The 15962-nt window shown below is 34.6% G+C and overlaps 1 protein-coding gene across 8 annotated transcripts in view; it reads left to right on the top strand.

Annotated features, from left to right (window-relative positions):
- Window positions 1-15962, top strand: part of LOC149779383 (protein boule-like) — a 207236-nt gene that overhangs the window by 65222 nt on the left and 126052 nt on the right. For 5 of the 8 annotated variants that reach the window (XM_089940024.1, XM_089940022.1, XM_089940018.1 and 2 more), the window contains exons 8-10: window positions 1965-2045; window positions 5401-5451; window positions 8807-8962. In XM_089940024.1, the coding sequence (XP_089796150.1) occupies window positions 1965-2045; window positions 5401-5451; window positions 8807-8962 (288 nt within the window). Of the gene's footprint in view, window positions 1-1964; window positions 2046-5400; window positions 5452-8806; window positions 8963-14587; window positions 14682-15962 lie in introns of all 8 variants that reach the window. The other 3 variants (XM_089940021.1, XM_089940019.1, XM_089940020.1) reach the window with 1 other exon arrangement.

Genomic DNA, 15962 nt, shown 5'->3' with positions numbered 1-15962 from the left:
TGGTGTTAATCTGACAAAAATATGTTCACCACTAGACTTAGTTTGTACATCTTGTTGCTGATTAATATCCAAGTTTCATATTCGGCAGAGGGCCCCCGTGTGGCTGAGTGGTCTAAAGTGCTCACCTTTCCTTGCCATCTCACCTGTCTCTGGGGGTTTGAGTCTTGGGCTTGGCTAATGTGGGTACATGACAAGCTTGCCAGTAGCTTCTCATGGGTCGGTGTTTTCCCCTGGGTTTTTTCAGAGTTCTTCCACCTGTTTTACTGGCCGCCATGTATAACCTATCTTGAGCTGAAAAATGGTGTTAAACCTACAACAAAAACGTATTTGGCAGTTAAAAAGAGGAAATGGTCTTGGATTATATGTATGGAGTAAATCTGGCACTAAGAAAATGTTGTCATTGATCATGAAATAGCCAGTAATCTTTAATAAAGATGGTTGAACATGTTTGTTCAAGGCAGTGAAATTAGAAAATTGTGTTTCTTGTGTGACGTTTCATGATGAGGCATGTGTGAAATTGGTTTCATCCAAAGACTAGTTGGTATAAAACGAAAATTGGTGTTGATACACCTTGGGAAAAAAGATCATTTTAAAAAACTATTCACATACAGATGTGTCACACAATCTTTGAATATCTGAATTGGAAAATAAATGTGTTTGTGTATGTTCAAAGAATATCTTGATGCCACTTCACTTGATTTTTTTCTTCTTTCTCTGACAAATTATTGATATGTTATAGTCATATATGTGAACATCCTGGCCTGGAGGATTTTCCTGATGAAGAAGAGGGGTGTCTCCTGTCCCACTCTTTGAAATCACCCCCCTGACCACTGCCACCACACCATGTTTTTAATGTAGTACATCGGTAGAGACCTCCTATGAACATGTAACTGTAAACTGGCTTACACTAGCATGATACTTTAATTGCTGATTTGATAGTCAAAATTAAAAGTAATTGTTGAATTATGTGTGATTTAGTAATTCAGGAAGAAGTAAAGATGTTAATGGATTATGGTTGTTTACTAAAGAACTTGAGCAGCATGAAACAGTTTACCTTACTTGGATTCTTTCGGCAGGTTTTTAAAGTTTGTGGAGATGGATAGTACTTGGTGTAATCAGAAATAATTTGGAAAGTATTAAACATAATAATGGACATCAGTCGTTACTAAAGAGTTCAAATGGCATGAATCTGGTCAGTTTGGCTTTGGTATTTGAAGTTTATCATTGCATGTGTTATGTCCAATGCTAGAACACCAAAATCTAAACAAATCCTCTGAAATATCTATTAAATGGAAACTGGAATTCAGTGGTTGGAATCAAATTTAAAGTGATATAAATGTTTATTCTGCCATTCATGTAAATTGTTTTTAAAAAATGTCCCAGATTCGACCTAGATATCACCATCCTTTAGTACTTCTAGCAGGCAGTGCTATAAAATCTATGGACAGGCAGGAGACGATTTAAACATGTTGAATTCTGCAGGTTTGTACTCTCATTCCAACATCCCAGTGCAGATGCTGAAAGGACATTTTCTGTTTCAAGATAAATTCAGGCTGACACCAGAGGAAACCAGAATCCAGGATAGGTGCATCATCTTGTAGGTGTCAAGATCAACATTAACGAAGACTGCCACAAACATAATCCAGGCAAACATCTTGGTTTTACAACAAAAAACGATAAAAGCTTAAAGTGCTTGTGCTACGTATGAGGACAGTATAAAAGGCATCAAATTAACTGGGAAAGGACTGATGTTAAGAGATGATATTCATATTTTAAAACAGATAAAGGAAATTTGTTCAATAGCTGCAGTTTTTGTCCATTAGCATTCTAAAATTTGGGTGAATTAAAATCATCAGGATTTGAAGTCAAAACTTGTGACCAAATTGCACAAATCTCCTTACTGGTCTTAAGATGGTTTCTGCTGTCACATGTATGCCTAGTCATCTTTTTACATTCTTTTGCAGCCTGCCTATTCCACAGCAACAGCATTGATGATGCCACAAGCGCCAACAGTATACATGGCTCCGCAGTACACAGCATACCAGGTTTGTACTGCATTCATAATCATAGGAATGAACATACGCTTAGTTAAGAAACCTTGCATTTGATCTTGCAATGAATTTGTTTTTTTACTAAAGTTTATTACTTTGACCTGATTTGTACAGTAAACAAAAAATGAAGTCCTTTATGGACAGTAGAGCTCTTAGTAAGCAGTTTTTGCACATATAAGCAAATTGAGTAGATTTTACTGAAATTTGTTCTCTAATCATTCAGAAAATATAACTTATTAAAAATCTCTATTCAGGGCTCCAGGTTGTGAGTAAATTATTCAAAATTTCAACCAAAAGTTCTAATTGGCGTAGTACAAAAAAAATACTACTACAAAGGATGACACTTCAGATGAGACCTATTTAAGAATCAACATTGACATTTCAAGCTGCATTTCATGTTGAGTAATTTGTTGACCAAATGTTTGCGACTTTATTTTTAAGTTGATAGCCATTTCTGCAACCAATTTATTAGATATGCTTGGAGCATAGTTATATATATATGCATGATTGAAAAATGAAAAGATGATCTATTAATATTATAGTTACTAGCTTAGGCTTATACAGCACTTAGATTCATATTCCGGATGTGTCCAAGTAGAAACAAGTATATGCCATACTGTATTACCACTGTTAGATGACAAGACAGATGCTCCCAGGATTGCGTTATTCACGCTAAATTGTATGAATACCAGCATATGAAAGTGGTGATGCATTAGAACTGTCAATTTCAGGCTGTAGATATGGAAACATACTCTTCACTGTATACAATTTTATTCGCCATTCACCCTTATAGTGCTTGTCATGATGTATGTCAAGCAGATGGAAAAACTGTAGCGCTTGTCATGTGAATTTTTACATGACTGTTCACACATCTGGTTTATTTGGTTTGACATGAATCGTGGTTAAAGTAAATTTAATGGGGCATGGGGCCCAGTAACAAGCATTGTCGTAGTTTGAACCTTGCATCAGGGAAGTTTTACAAATGCATGTTTATAGTAACAATTTTTATAGAAAACCCAAAATTTCTGATTCCCAGCATGGTTCAACTTTAGGTGACGATTTTGTTTGGCAATTTCTGCTAGATGATAGTGATGAAGACTATTTATTGTTAAAGTTAGGAAGTATATCAGGTAATTGGAGCTGGAAAGTGTTAATGGAGATACTAGTGAGTGATTTAGAACCCAAAAATGGTGTTAAATCCGTGTCCTTTGTACATGCTGGATGGACAAAAACAGCCAACAGATGGCATGCTGATCAACCCAGCATTTCAATGGTATGTTGAAATTAAATTTTGAAAAGGGAGACAAAACAAACCAACTAAAATATACATAATTTAAAAGTAAATTGCAATTTTATTTCTTTTCTCATTGCAAATTGGCTGTGTGTGTGTGTGCAACAAAACCATATATCCCTAGCATAAAGGTTACAATAATAAATCTAATAAATAAGAATCAGAAAATGAAATTAAGAAATAAAGATACCTCACTCGGAACAAGTAGACTGGCATTAAGAAACCTGAAACCATAATACAGTGTTATGAAACAGTAAATCTGGAATAGTCTTAAGTGCTAATTCAAGAGTTGAATTTGGCAAACTTCATGTTGGTGACAAATCTTGTTTTCGAGAAGTATCCAAAAGACAGTACATGTGAATTGTGGAAAAAATGTAAATAACCATAGAGAACAGTTTTAAACTTATTTCAGCTTATTAAGCTAGCTTTGTACAAGCCCCTTCCGCAGTGTTTCCGTTGACCCTAATTTGTGCTTCAGGGACATCCAAAATTTTAATTTGACCACCCAGTTTTGATCCTAAAGTTCGTTTTTTACTCAGTCTGACCCTCAGTTCTGACATCAAAAGGGATTTTTCTACTTCTTTCATCCCTAGGGGATACACTGCCCTTCAGACAGCAGACTGAAGGAGAATTCTTGGCAAGCGCAATATTTGTCCTCTGATAATTTAACAGATTAAACTCGGGCACAACAGATTAATGCATATACAACTAGAGACAGCATCTTTTAAAGATTTTGATTTCAGTAGGTACGTTACATTGGAGCAGGATAATGAGATGATACTGAAGTGTTGTGTAAATATTGAACTATTGCAATTAACTCCTTTCTCATTATTTTTGTGACAAGTGGGGAATATGATCAAATCCTTGGAGCATCTTTGCAAGGTGTCACATGTATGCCATCTTAAATAAAGATTCTGATGTCATTAGTAACTGTAGATGCAGTGTTAGGTTAGTCACTTCAGTTGGAAAAGTAAGTGTTGAAGAGATCGATCATATTGTCACATGAAGTCTGTTGTGGTAAGGCTTTCTGTAATGAGTACATTTGTTAGATAATGTACATATAAAAAGAAAAAAAATGGCATAGTAGTTCCCCCTTCCCCACGTTGAGTTGACATTGAGCAAGATAATTGTAATCTGTCAATCCATTAATGTCAGTATGAAGTTTAAAGTAGAAAAGAATCAGTAGGTCAGATACTTGTACAGCTTTTAGTTAGTCAGTCGTTTCAGTTCATAGTGAAGTTAAAGTTTGTCCAGTTAAAGTGTTAATTTCAGTTGAGGAGAGAGATGGCAGTGGATAGCACGAGGTGGACACTTTATGTAGTGATATAATTAGGCAGTACTTGTAAAATAAATGTCATGGGCGTAAATGCAGTTCCAAGTGCTATTTCCACAGTGCATTCATCCAAACCCTTTTGTTTGTAATACTCGAGAATTTTGTCAGTCCGCTATTTCTAATACTGTTGTAGCCAACAGCGTTGCATCTAGTGTTTTTGCATAATGTATGCTTATTTGTGAAAGCCCAGCTCATCTTTACTCTGGGTACTATTTGTAATGTAAGATATCTGTTGGTAGGGTAAAAATTGATTCCTAATGCAGCATACATTTTTATACACATGCCATAAGGTAAAGCATGAAATATTGTGAGGTTCATCATTCCACCTGTTAGCAGTTTGGTTTTCACAGTAACTACAGTTCAACACTATCTAAAATTGTCGGTGTTTCTGGATAGCTTGCACTTGGGATAAGGATGAAACCTATCAATTTCAATGTCAAAAGGTTAAAGGTCAAGGTCATTGTGACGAAAGAAAAATGATTACCACATAAAAACTCACAGGCCAATTGTCATTTAGTAGTTGCTGACCAACCAATATACCTGCCAGGGTTTTTTGACTCTTAAAAATCCATATGAAACAATTGTACAGCAATTTGAATTTGAGTTATGAAGCCATTAGTCTATGACACCAGGTTGTATTAGAAATTTTGAATAAAATAATGTTCCAGTTTTACAGCTTGATTTTTGTTCAGTTTGAGATCAAAGATTCACCTTCTATTTTTCAGACAAGTCCACAGTGGACATCGCAAACTGCACCGTGGCGCTGGGCACCACAGGTAATCGTGTCTTCACTAGATTTATTCATATTCTGAGCTTATTTCTTTCACTGTTTCCTAGATTTTATGTGCTTAACACACTCGTGTTTGTAAAATGTAGGCAGCATCATAGTTTTATATTTTTATTTTAATAGCTCGCTTGGCTGTGAGGCAATGCAAGTTTTATTTTATGGCCCTTTATGTTGTGTGTCATCTGTTTCTTTTTTTAAAAGAAAAAGAAAAGGCCTTCAATTTAAGCAAATCTAAATGCATAATGATATGTAGATATATTACACTGTGCGTCTGAAAATAATAGACAAATACAGTTAAAAGATCACTCTTTATAGTTTGAGGTCTGAGCACAAAAAGGCAAGGACTTGAGACAAACCGGAATCAGGCTTTACACAGGAACGAGGTACTTTAATTATTGGCACCTGATCAGAATGTTCTTGTCAGACTGGTACACAGGTCATGATTTCAAATGCAGGTTGCATGTGTGTTAAAGTTTCAATCCAATTATTACAGCGCTACTTTAATCTATATGTGCAACAGTATCTTGTAGAAAATGAAATACATTACTGGTGACATTTGCATTTATTCCAATAAATAAAGCCTGTGCATTTGATGTTGACTTTCACTGCAACTATTAATGTTTGTACTTGAAAAGTACTGTTGATGCCAATGTCCATCTGCTTAAAGTATGTTTTATTAAAAAGTTTGGGGGCAAATGACAGATTTATGAAATTGATCTTATGATTATGAGCTAGTATGGTTGCAAATGGGTTTTAGTTGCAGTTCAACTCAAAAGTATTGAACAGAGATTATATGTACAAAGACTGTCTGCTGGTAGATGTGATTTACAGTCTTCATTTCCAGTAAGTTTTTCATAATAAAAATTAAACTCTGACATTAATCATTCCTTTAAATAAGAGGTTAGGTTTAAACAACTTTTGAATATTAAGTTTAGAATTCTTAATACTGTCAACTATGTCGCTTTTAATTCCATTCTTACAAGAATGCTGCAAAAGTTGCAATGTCGTACAGTCGATAAATTCTGTTTGTAACTCGAAACGACAATGGCAGACAAATTGATTTGAGAGCGAATGAACAGATTTAAGCCTGCTGTATTAAGCAGATCTGAGAAGAAAAAGTGCATTCAATAAAAATAAGACTGGTGAATGTTGGGATCAGCAGGGGTGCTGGAATATTTTAAAAGGCCAACTTAGGCTGAAGTCAAACCCAGCCGTTACAGATTTCCTTTTTCATTGATAAGCATGGGACACATAAAAATAATATATCATATATGCCTTTAAACAAAAAATAATCTTAAAAGCAGTCAAGTACTGCATCATAACAAACCCAAAATGAGAATAGCATATCACATGAAGGTCACCTACCATATTAGACGTAGCTCATGGGTAAGAGCTCTCGATCATTTGATGGAAATTTAGTGGTCATTATATCCCCACAGGTTGATCTTCCAAATCGTGCAAATCTGAGATTGTTTGGGATGGTGATATGGGGATTAAAGTGGTTAGAAAGTGTTATGTAGGAAAAGGAGTTGATGATTAGGGATACTAAATTTTAAACTTGTGCTTTACTGTTAAGCAAATGCAAATGGAAGTTTTTATGTGCTAATAATCAATTCACTCAAGGCTCCCTGGATGTGTTCTGCTTAAACAGAGTTCATGTTTCACTCCACAATTCATTGCCCTCTTCGGAAACCTGAATAACTCACATAACTTGGTTATAAACCCGAATAACTCGGTAGTTTTATTTCACTGCTATTCAATTCCTACATTTGCCTCTTACTTAGGAACCATAGAGGATAGAAGGTGCCGAGTTGAGTGAGACACATCAACCGATTCTTGACCTCCATGTGCATGATTCTGCCATTGCTTTCCATGTTCCCTATTGCTTCATTGAAAGATTTTTTTTTTAAAATACAAAATTATTGCATTATCTTGGCTTGGCAGTCATCGGTCAGGATGATCGGAATTTTGCCCATTCATAATTCACTGAAAATAACTGCATTTATTTTTCTCTCTGATGCAGTACCATTGCACATGTATAAATGGCTAAAAGGAAAGGCACATTCCTACAAGTTGAAACTTCAAAGTATAACTAACTACTCCTGACTGCTGGTCCTGTAAGGAGGAAAATGCACTTCATACAATGTATAAATGCCGACCTACTTTCGTGGTGAGAACACTCTGGATGCAAGGTCCTTTAGAAAGAAGGGAAAAAAATGACTAGTTTAATCCAAACAGATTTGTACTAAATAAAAAATAAAACACCAGGCACTATAATTTTATCAATATTTAATTTACTTTTATTTATAGTTTTGAGTTGTCCATTGAAGATACGTTTCCTTTTTGATGCTTAATGTTAATGTTGGAGCGTTTCTGAGATACATGTAGATGTACCAGTATTATTAGCAGCAATTATCTCATTCATTGACTGGTAAATTAAGTTCTGAGATAAAGGAAGCACTTTTTTTTCTCATCAAAATTTATGAGAAATTGATGTATTCCTGATTCAGTGGATGTATGCATCTTGCTAAAGAATCGGAAGTTTGAATTGTTCAGTTACAATTTTCATGCAAAAATATAGTGAAAATAACCCAGTTTTAGGCTTAAGGAGGGGCTCCCTCCATTGCCCCCCCTCCCCGGACTTTGCTTTTGACCCACAAGGGGGTCTAGGCGACTCTCCTTGACACCGAGCCTACTTTTCAGTAGTTTGGTTCTTCCCAACTTTCACATGTGAAGAGCATGATGTTGGCTTCTTCTGGTTACAGCTGTGAGGTCATCAAATCTTTTGTTCCAGTTTTTGACTTAAATCAGTTGACCCATGATGTATGTCACTGATCAACATCAGATTTTGTATGCATGTGAAAATGTCCAGGTTTGAAGCAGAAATAATTTGTTGAAATGTTTATATTTTCTAGTTTTAATGGCACCCAACGGTGTTTGGGACCACTATCTTTAAAGTCATTATTATTATTTAGATGGTTTGGCATTGGTGACGTTTTGCATCTAATGGTAGCATTGTGACTTTGACAAATCGTGAACTAAAATTTCAGCTAAGAGTCTCTTTATGAACCCAATTTATGACGATAGAATATTTGGTACTATGAACATGTTATGAAACATTTGAGAGTCATGACTTGTCCAGTTAATTTTGAATTGTGAACTTGTGAAAATGATGATTGTTTAATAAATTCATTTTTCTTAACTAAATTTAGATTTTTTGAAAGTTGGATTTCGCACTTGTTCACAAAATTCTATGTGAGGCATATCTGAATGTTTGTGTACATGTGAGAACAAGTTTATCAAGGTGACTGCCTTGGTTATAACCAGCCTTTGTGTGATTGTAGAGTCCTGGCCAGGCAATGACGGCTGCTACTCCAGGTGGGTATGTATTTGCTACAATGCCCACCTCACCAGAATTGATGTATGCTCAACCTCCACCACATGCCTACCAGACTGCAGACATGCCAGAAGGCACCATGATTGAGGCATCCCCAGTCGAGGTAATGCAAAACCCATATTTCCTGTGATAAATGAAGAAGTGAGTGAAATGTGCTTCTTTACGTATCATTCCAGACATAGGTTTTATATCTTGTGGCTATATTTTTGTATTGTTACGCATAATGATGTAAAACTGGAAAGGAAACCCTTTAATATCTAAGAAAAATTGGCTGTTCCAAGCATGGACTAGATTTGTATGTAAACATGATTTTAAGTTCAAGTAAATATCTTTGACAAGTGAAAACAAAAATGTGAGATTGAGTGAGATTGAAAAACAAAATTGCTGGAAAATAAACACAGCAATTACTTGGTAAGGTCTATTGTACTGATTACAAAATTAAAATGAGTTCTGTGCTTGGGATGGCATTCATACTTTTAAAACTGCAGAACATATACTAAGGTGTTTGTTCTATTAACATGTTTTTTTATCTCTTGATAGCTGAAAATATTTGGACAATTTAGATTATTTGATCAATATTCATATTTTGCTTGCAGTACATAAAATATTTACATTACTGATGTTGGCTGATTGCTTCATAATAGTGAAGTTTATACCCTACTTAAAAACAGAGCAGCACAAATATACATGTCTATATCTAATTTGTGTTTTCATACTGCTATTGCTCAAGGTCTTGACTTGTTCATATATGACATCAAATATACATCATGCTAGGATTCACCTCTCATGACTTGGTGCCTAATAGTGAAGATTAGTTTTTGTGCAGTTTTGCTTAATTCTAGAAGTTGTGCAAAAAGTCACTTTAGATTCTCTTTGTCTGCATTACAATTGTTGGACACAACTGAAATGTCCGTGTGACTTTGTTGCAGCTATAATTGACAACTGTAGGGGTGCTGAGGAGGGCAAAGTAAGGGTTTGGACACTCTGGGTACTCTGCATGGTTCAGGGCAACCAATTAGTATTTTTCAGAATACTCTATGAAAGTTACTTGTTTGGTTTAGATAAGTCATTTAAACTTTACATACTGACAGTAGTTTTATTCATTTAATATTTCTCAATGATTTTCCTAAATGATCATGTTTTTTTTATATACCCGCCATAAGGCTGTAATTATTATTGTTAGGATGTCCACATTACCAGCTTCATTTCTGCATGAGCGCTAGAGAAAAATAGTTTCTGTACAGTAACCTCCCTATCCACCATCTACTCAGTTGGTTTGGCAGTTGAAAGGTCCATGGTCAAGGACACAGACTGAAAGAAGAAAAATAGTTTGTATACAATTACTGGATCCTCCGCCATCAACAGGTATCACGCTTTGTAGATAACTTGGGCTTGAGAAGTCAGAAGCTTCTTTATTTTAGGGTTAAAAGATCGGAGCTGAAGGTTGCTGATGGAAGAAATAAAAATAGTTTCTGCAGTTATATTTGTTCTATATCACTCTGAGGATTTTGGGTGCGCGTCAAAGGTCAAGGTCATTGTGACGTGCAGAGAAGAAAAAAATTTGCAGAACGTTTTGTTGTAGACCAAGTTCTTTGACCAAATTTTGTGAATGGTTGAACCTAGAGAGATAAAGAAACCTATAGATGCTTGGGTCTAAATTTCACAGGTCTTGGTCATGGTTAGGCATGTAAGAAAATAATGATTGGTGGACTTAAGTTTACTTAAAGAATGCATACCTTGACTATCATCCTATCAGTGCTTGCACATAGTATTATTAAGCACGAGACTGGCATGTTATGTTCTGTCCATAAAACAGTTTATTTCTGTGCCATGATGTATCATTTGAAAATTAAACCACTTGTTTACTAACGTGTCAGTGGAATCTCCTGCTTTTGGTGATTTGAATAAAGATTAAGTTGTGGAAGCATCCTGTGACCTTTTATTGGTTTATGTGAAGAGATTGTTGTATAGTTTATCAGTGTTTACAATAGAATGACTTTTTATTTAAAAAAATTGTCAAGCCAATATTAGTGGCAAGTTGCACATATCCTGAAGATTTGTCTTTGTCATCCAAAGTTGTGATTTTCTTTTTAATTTTTTATTCGATATATTGCTGTTAAATTCCTTTACATATTCTCTTCATATTTGGCATGAATCACAATGAAGCTATGACAATTTATTCAGGTTTTTGCTTGCTTGCATCATTGGCATTGGTGATCAAGTTATCAGAATAAATAAACCTGCTAGAAATATAATTCTGAAGCTTATTGTGCAGTTCTTTGAAAAGGGGCTTTACAGCCAGATGTCATTTAGGTCACTTTTTTGATTATATGTCCACAAGTCAACTCGCTGCTGTAGCTGTTCCATTGGCAACAGTTCAAGAATCTTGAATTTACTTTAATTACGCAACAAAATGTTAACAGAAATCTAGATAAGCACTGTATTTTATACAAATTGACCAGAAATGGATACCCAGAATGTTAAATGCATTAAGATCATGGAGTACAATTTAATTTTAAGCATTTACATGCAAGTTGTCAGTAATAGTATTGCACCTAATATAAATGAAGCCCATTGCACAGGATGTTTTCATGCACATTTGAAATGATGGTAATTGATCTTTCTGTGAACACATCCATTGGAGTTGTTTAATCAAGCACACTTCGATCCTTTCTTGATTGCTAAGCCTTTGATGAATTATTCAGTACATGATTAAAATCTTGATTAAAGCTCAGTCTTGTAAGAATATTTCCATTTGAGTGATATAATCAAACCCACCCTGAATTCATATTGGTCACTAAGTCATTTGATGAATTCTAAACGAGGTACAATTAATGTCTTCATGTTTAAGATTCTGTCCAGGATTGTAAGATTGCATTTTGTGTTGTTCACAAAATGCCCCGTCAAATATAATTAAAAAAAATAAAAACCTGGCAAAAAGTTCCAAACCTGAGAGTAAAATACACAATGTATTAATAAGTAGAGCTCTAGCTCTTTTTTCAATAGGTGGTACAACAAAACTTGCCTTAACGTCAGCATATAAATGACACCTTATAAAGAACAACATTAAAGGGGTCCCTTTCCTTATTTTCATCGTGATTTCTTTTCTTGTTTATGAAGCATATCGGATTATAAGGTGAGATCGTACACGATGGTGCCTATTATAGTTATTCGACCTGTGTACATGGCTCCATTGAAAACATTGGATTTTCACTTGCTACTTGAGTACTAGTCCATGTTCTGATGTCACCTTGTCAATGGTTTTTTATTCTCTTGCAATGGATGATGTTAAAAGTTGATTGAGTGGAGAAGGTATTGCTTACCAAAAATGGTGTGGCATTTAACTGCTCATATTTCATATGTCAAAGAATAATGAAAATGTGTGAATGACTGAGGTCAATAGCTTATCTTTATCGACTTGTCATAAATGTAACCGTGGCCATTTTATTAAATAATCAGCAATATTTATTCTTACACCACTGTTGTCTCAGTTAAGTTTTGATGTTGGAGACAACAGTAGTATGGGTAAAAAAATTGTCTGAAACACAAATTAGTTAATGCGTAACAATTATCCAACATATATTGACTTTGTGCAAGTTGCACATTTCTGTTGATGCTTTATTATGAAATAAAAGGTGGCAAAGTTTTTACATTAAAATGGGCAGTTGACTCGTCACCAATAGGTGAAGTGACGTTAGAGACTCGGACTTCTCAAGTGCATGTCTTTTTCCATCGTTGAAAACATCTACAATGGGTATTGGGTATACAGTTTATGTATTTAAGATTTTTTTTCAACATAAAAAAAACTTTTACATGGTGTACTGTGTACTAATGTATGTTGGATTCAAACCCTAGGTCTCATATTTTTTTGTCTTGTGTTTAGGTAAATGTTGCACACAGTAAAGCATGTGTGATCTGAACATTTGTTAGTTTGTCCTTGTAGACCTGCCAACCCTTATGATAGATCACAAGTCTTACTGAAATAACCATTAAATTACTGACTTGTACATTAATAGCAGAAATGACAAAAAGTGATAATGTATTCAAAACAAAATATTGGCTTGTTTGATTTTGTCTTGTTTTAAAAAAAAAATAGATTCAGTGGCATTGGTCAGAGTACCAGACAGATTAACTGTACACAAGTATCTCAGATCATTAATGATTAGACATGGTGTGTTAATTTGAGCATTGGTTGTAGCAAGAAAGATAATTACAGCCACAAAGTGGGAAATAAAAGAACCAAAGATTACATCAGGGTAGAGGTCTAGCATGAAGCATATAGTTGACCTCCACAAGGTTTGGAACTGCAATTACTGAAACTTGAGGTCATTAATTTTTACTGCATCAGTCACACTTAAGAACTCCTCTCGTGCACGTTTTTCAAGACAACAAGAGAAGACTTTATATTTTGTTAGGTCTTTTTGAAAATTGGTCCGGGTTCTTGGAAACGTACAGACTGCCTTACTGAAAAGGTCTTATTGGGGTTGTCAGGTCTGCCTTTATTATCCAAACCTGCTTTATTATATTTAGAAAAAAAAGTACCTTTAAATCAATTGAAAAGAAAGTTGCCCACGCCAGTACTTGGTTATGTTGTAAATAAGGAATTTTGTTCAGCTTCATCTCTTTTTATCTAGAATGTTTGGAGGTGTGGAGTGAATGTATATAATATTGCATATGATTTTATCTTGATATATGCTGTACTTCATCATGGAAATAACTATTACTCTGAAGGTGTTCAGAATTTTTCTTTGTATCAAGTTGTACATTTATGACTTTAATTTATACATTGCTTATGTATTATTATCATCATTATTTATTTTAGGACTAAATATCATAATTGTTTTATTATACCTCATTTGTACATCAGTTGTTTGTGCTGCATAATCTTAGTATGTAATGAAAAAATACTTAGTTTTAAAAGATGCATGTATTGGTTACAAACTACTGCAAATTACTTTTTACCATTATTTCAACCTTTTTCCCTTTTAAGTTCAGAATGCATTCTGTGCAGTTCTCAAAGGGTGAAGTACTGTAATTTGAATTTTTTTAAAAATATATTGTCACAAAAATTTTTCCATAAAACTAGCGTTAAATTTTCCATACAACTTGATTGTATATCATTTTGCAGAGTCTGTTTTGGTTTGAAATTTTGTCCAATCCAAAAGATTATTTAAGCAAAGTAGTCAATTTCAGTTTGAATCTTGTATTAACAGATTTTGATGTTACAGAAAAATTGTTAAAAATTCGAAGAAAAAAACCTCAAACTTTTGAAATAACAAACAGTATAAAAGATTACCACAAACCTCACATGATAAGCCCATCTTGTGACCATTTCTCTTCTAAAATATATAGCCTTTTAGTTAGAGACGTCACTGTTTTATGATGTGGTGTGGACCATTATATGGTCAAAATATCTGTATGGGGTTAGGGAGTGACAACCTGGAAAATGAAATGGGCCACTGACTTGCCGTATCCCTTGTTGTAACCTTGACCTTGAGGGCAGGAGATGTGACTGAATATGCAAGATACCTTTGTTATATAGGAGGTTAATGCTTCATTAAAATATCCTCATTGGTTCAAAAGTTGTACCAATAAGTGGATAGAGGTCACCAATTTGTATTTTCATTGCCATGACCTTGACCTTGAGGCAGTAAACATGGCTATGGTATTTGATGTACTGTGTAGTCATGATATTCAACTGGTTAAAGTTTCTTTAAAATATCTTCAGTGGTTCAAAAGTTATACCCCGGAAAAGGATACAAGTCAGAGTTACATTGTCCCTTGCTGTGACCTTCACCTTGAGGCAGGGTGGCGTGGCTATGGTATGCGACACATCATCTATACATGATATATAATTGGCTAAGTTTCATTGTAATATCTTCAGTGGTTCAAAAGTTTATACTCGGGACAAGTATGCAAGTCGCAGAATTATTTTTTCCCTTGCTGTGACTTTTTCGATGACGTGTCACCTCATCTATTCATTTTATATGCTTAGGCAAAGTTCATTAAAATATAGTCAGTAGACCAAATGTTTTTACTCTTTGATAAGGATTCAGGGTGCAAATTGCATTTTTTTAAAAACTGTTAGCTTGTGGCAGGGTCATGTGGCTGTGGTCATAATAGCTTTTTTGAAAAATGTTTCAAAATGTCTTGAATAGTTCCTAAAGTTGCATTGCAGACAAATATATCACATAACTTCACATCTTGTCATGACCTTGACCACAAGGGGGGGGGGTGTTGGCTACCGTATACATCTGCTATACAAGATATATAACTGACTTGAGTTTAATTTAAATATCAGAAGTGGTTCAAAAGTTGTACTCGGACAAGGCTACAAGTCGCAGAATTACTCTTTCCCATTGCTGTGATCATGACCTTTGGGGCAAACTCATGGTTACAATATATGAAACACTTTTCGTGATATACCGGTACATTTGGTCAACATTTTTTGTTGATATCCTTGACTGAAGTATTTGATAATTGAGAACTTCCTATTCATTTGTTAAAGATTGTCTGTTGATCCAGCCCAATTCACAAATATCACATTGTTCCAACAGATATCCCGCAAAAGCAAACAATTCTTAGACTGGTACTCTTGAGTAATAGCTAAGAACCACTGTATGTTGAAAACATACTAACTTTACATTTCTGAGTCTTTCTTTGTTTTTCAGCTATTTTGTTATTTATTTTTTAATGCATGTGCAATGTGCCACTAAAGAAACTCTAATAGATTAATAATTCGAGTTCCTCAATTAAGTTCATTTTAGATTTAACAGCTTCCGCCAATATTGTTGAAATACTATCTTTTGAATGATTTGAAACTTAAAATCCTAAAAATAAGAGTTAAATAATTGTAAGCAACTAGTTGTTTTCACACAAGAGGAGCTAAGTTTTACAATTTGTAAATAGGATTTAGAAGTTGTTGCTCATGCTCTGTGAACTTTCTCAAGAGTTGAATGTACACATTGTGAAATGTCTCGGTGTTCAGCTATTTTGTATGTTGGTGTGCATGTGTAGATACATGGTATGTTTTGTTATTGAGTGATTTGGAGATATTACACACCTTGAACTATCTTTATAACAGACTTGTTATAAAGCTATTG

Source organism: Sinohyriopsis cumingii, chromosome 17 (genome assembly GCF_028554795.1).
Source record: "Sinohyriopsis cumingii isolate HCF-2022 chromosome 17, ASM2855479v2, whole genome shotgun sequence".
In the NCBI taxonomy this organism is placed as follows: domain Eukaryota; kingdom Metazoa; phylum Mollusca; class Bivalvia; order Unionida; family Unionidae; genus Sinohyriopsis; species Sinohyriopsis cumingii.
This window is presented reverse-complemented; position numbering and strand designations above follow the sequence as displayed.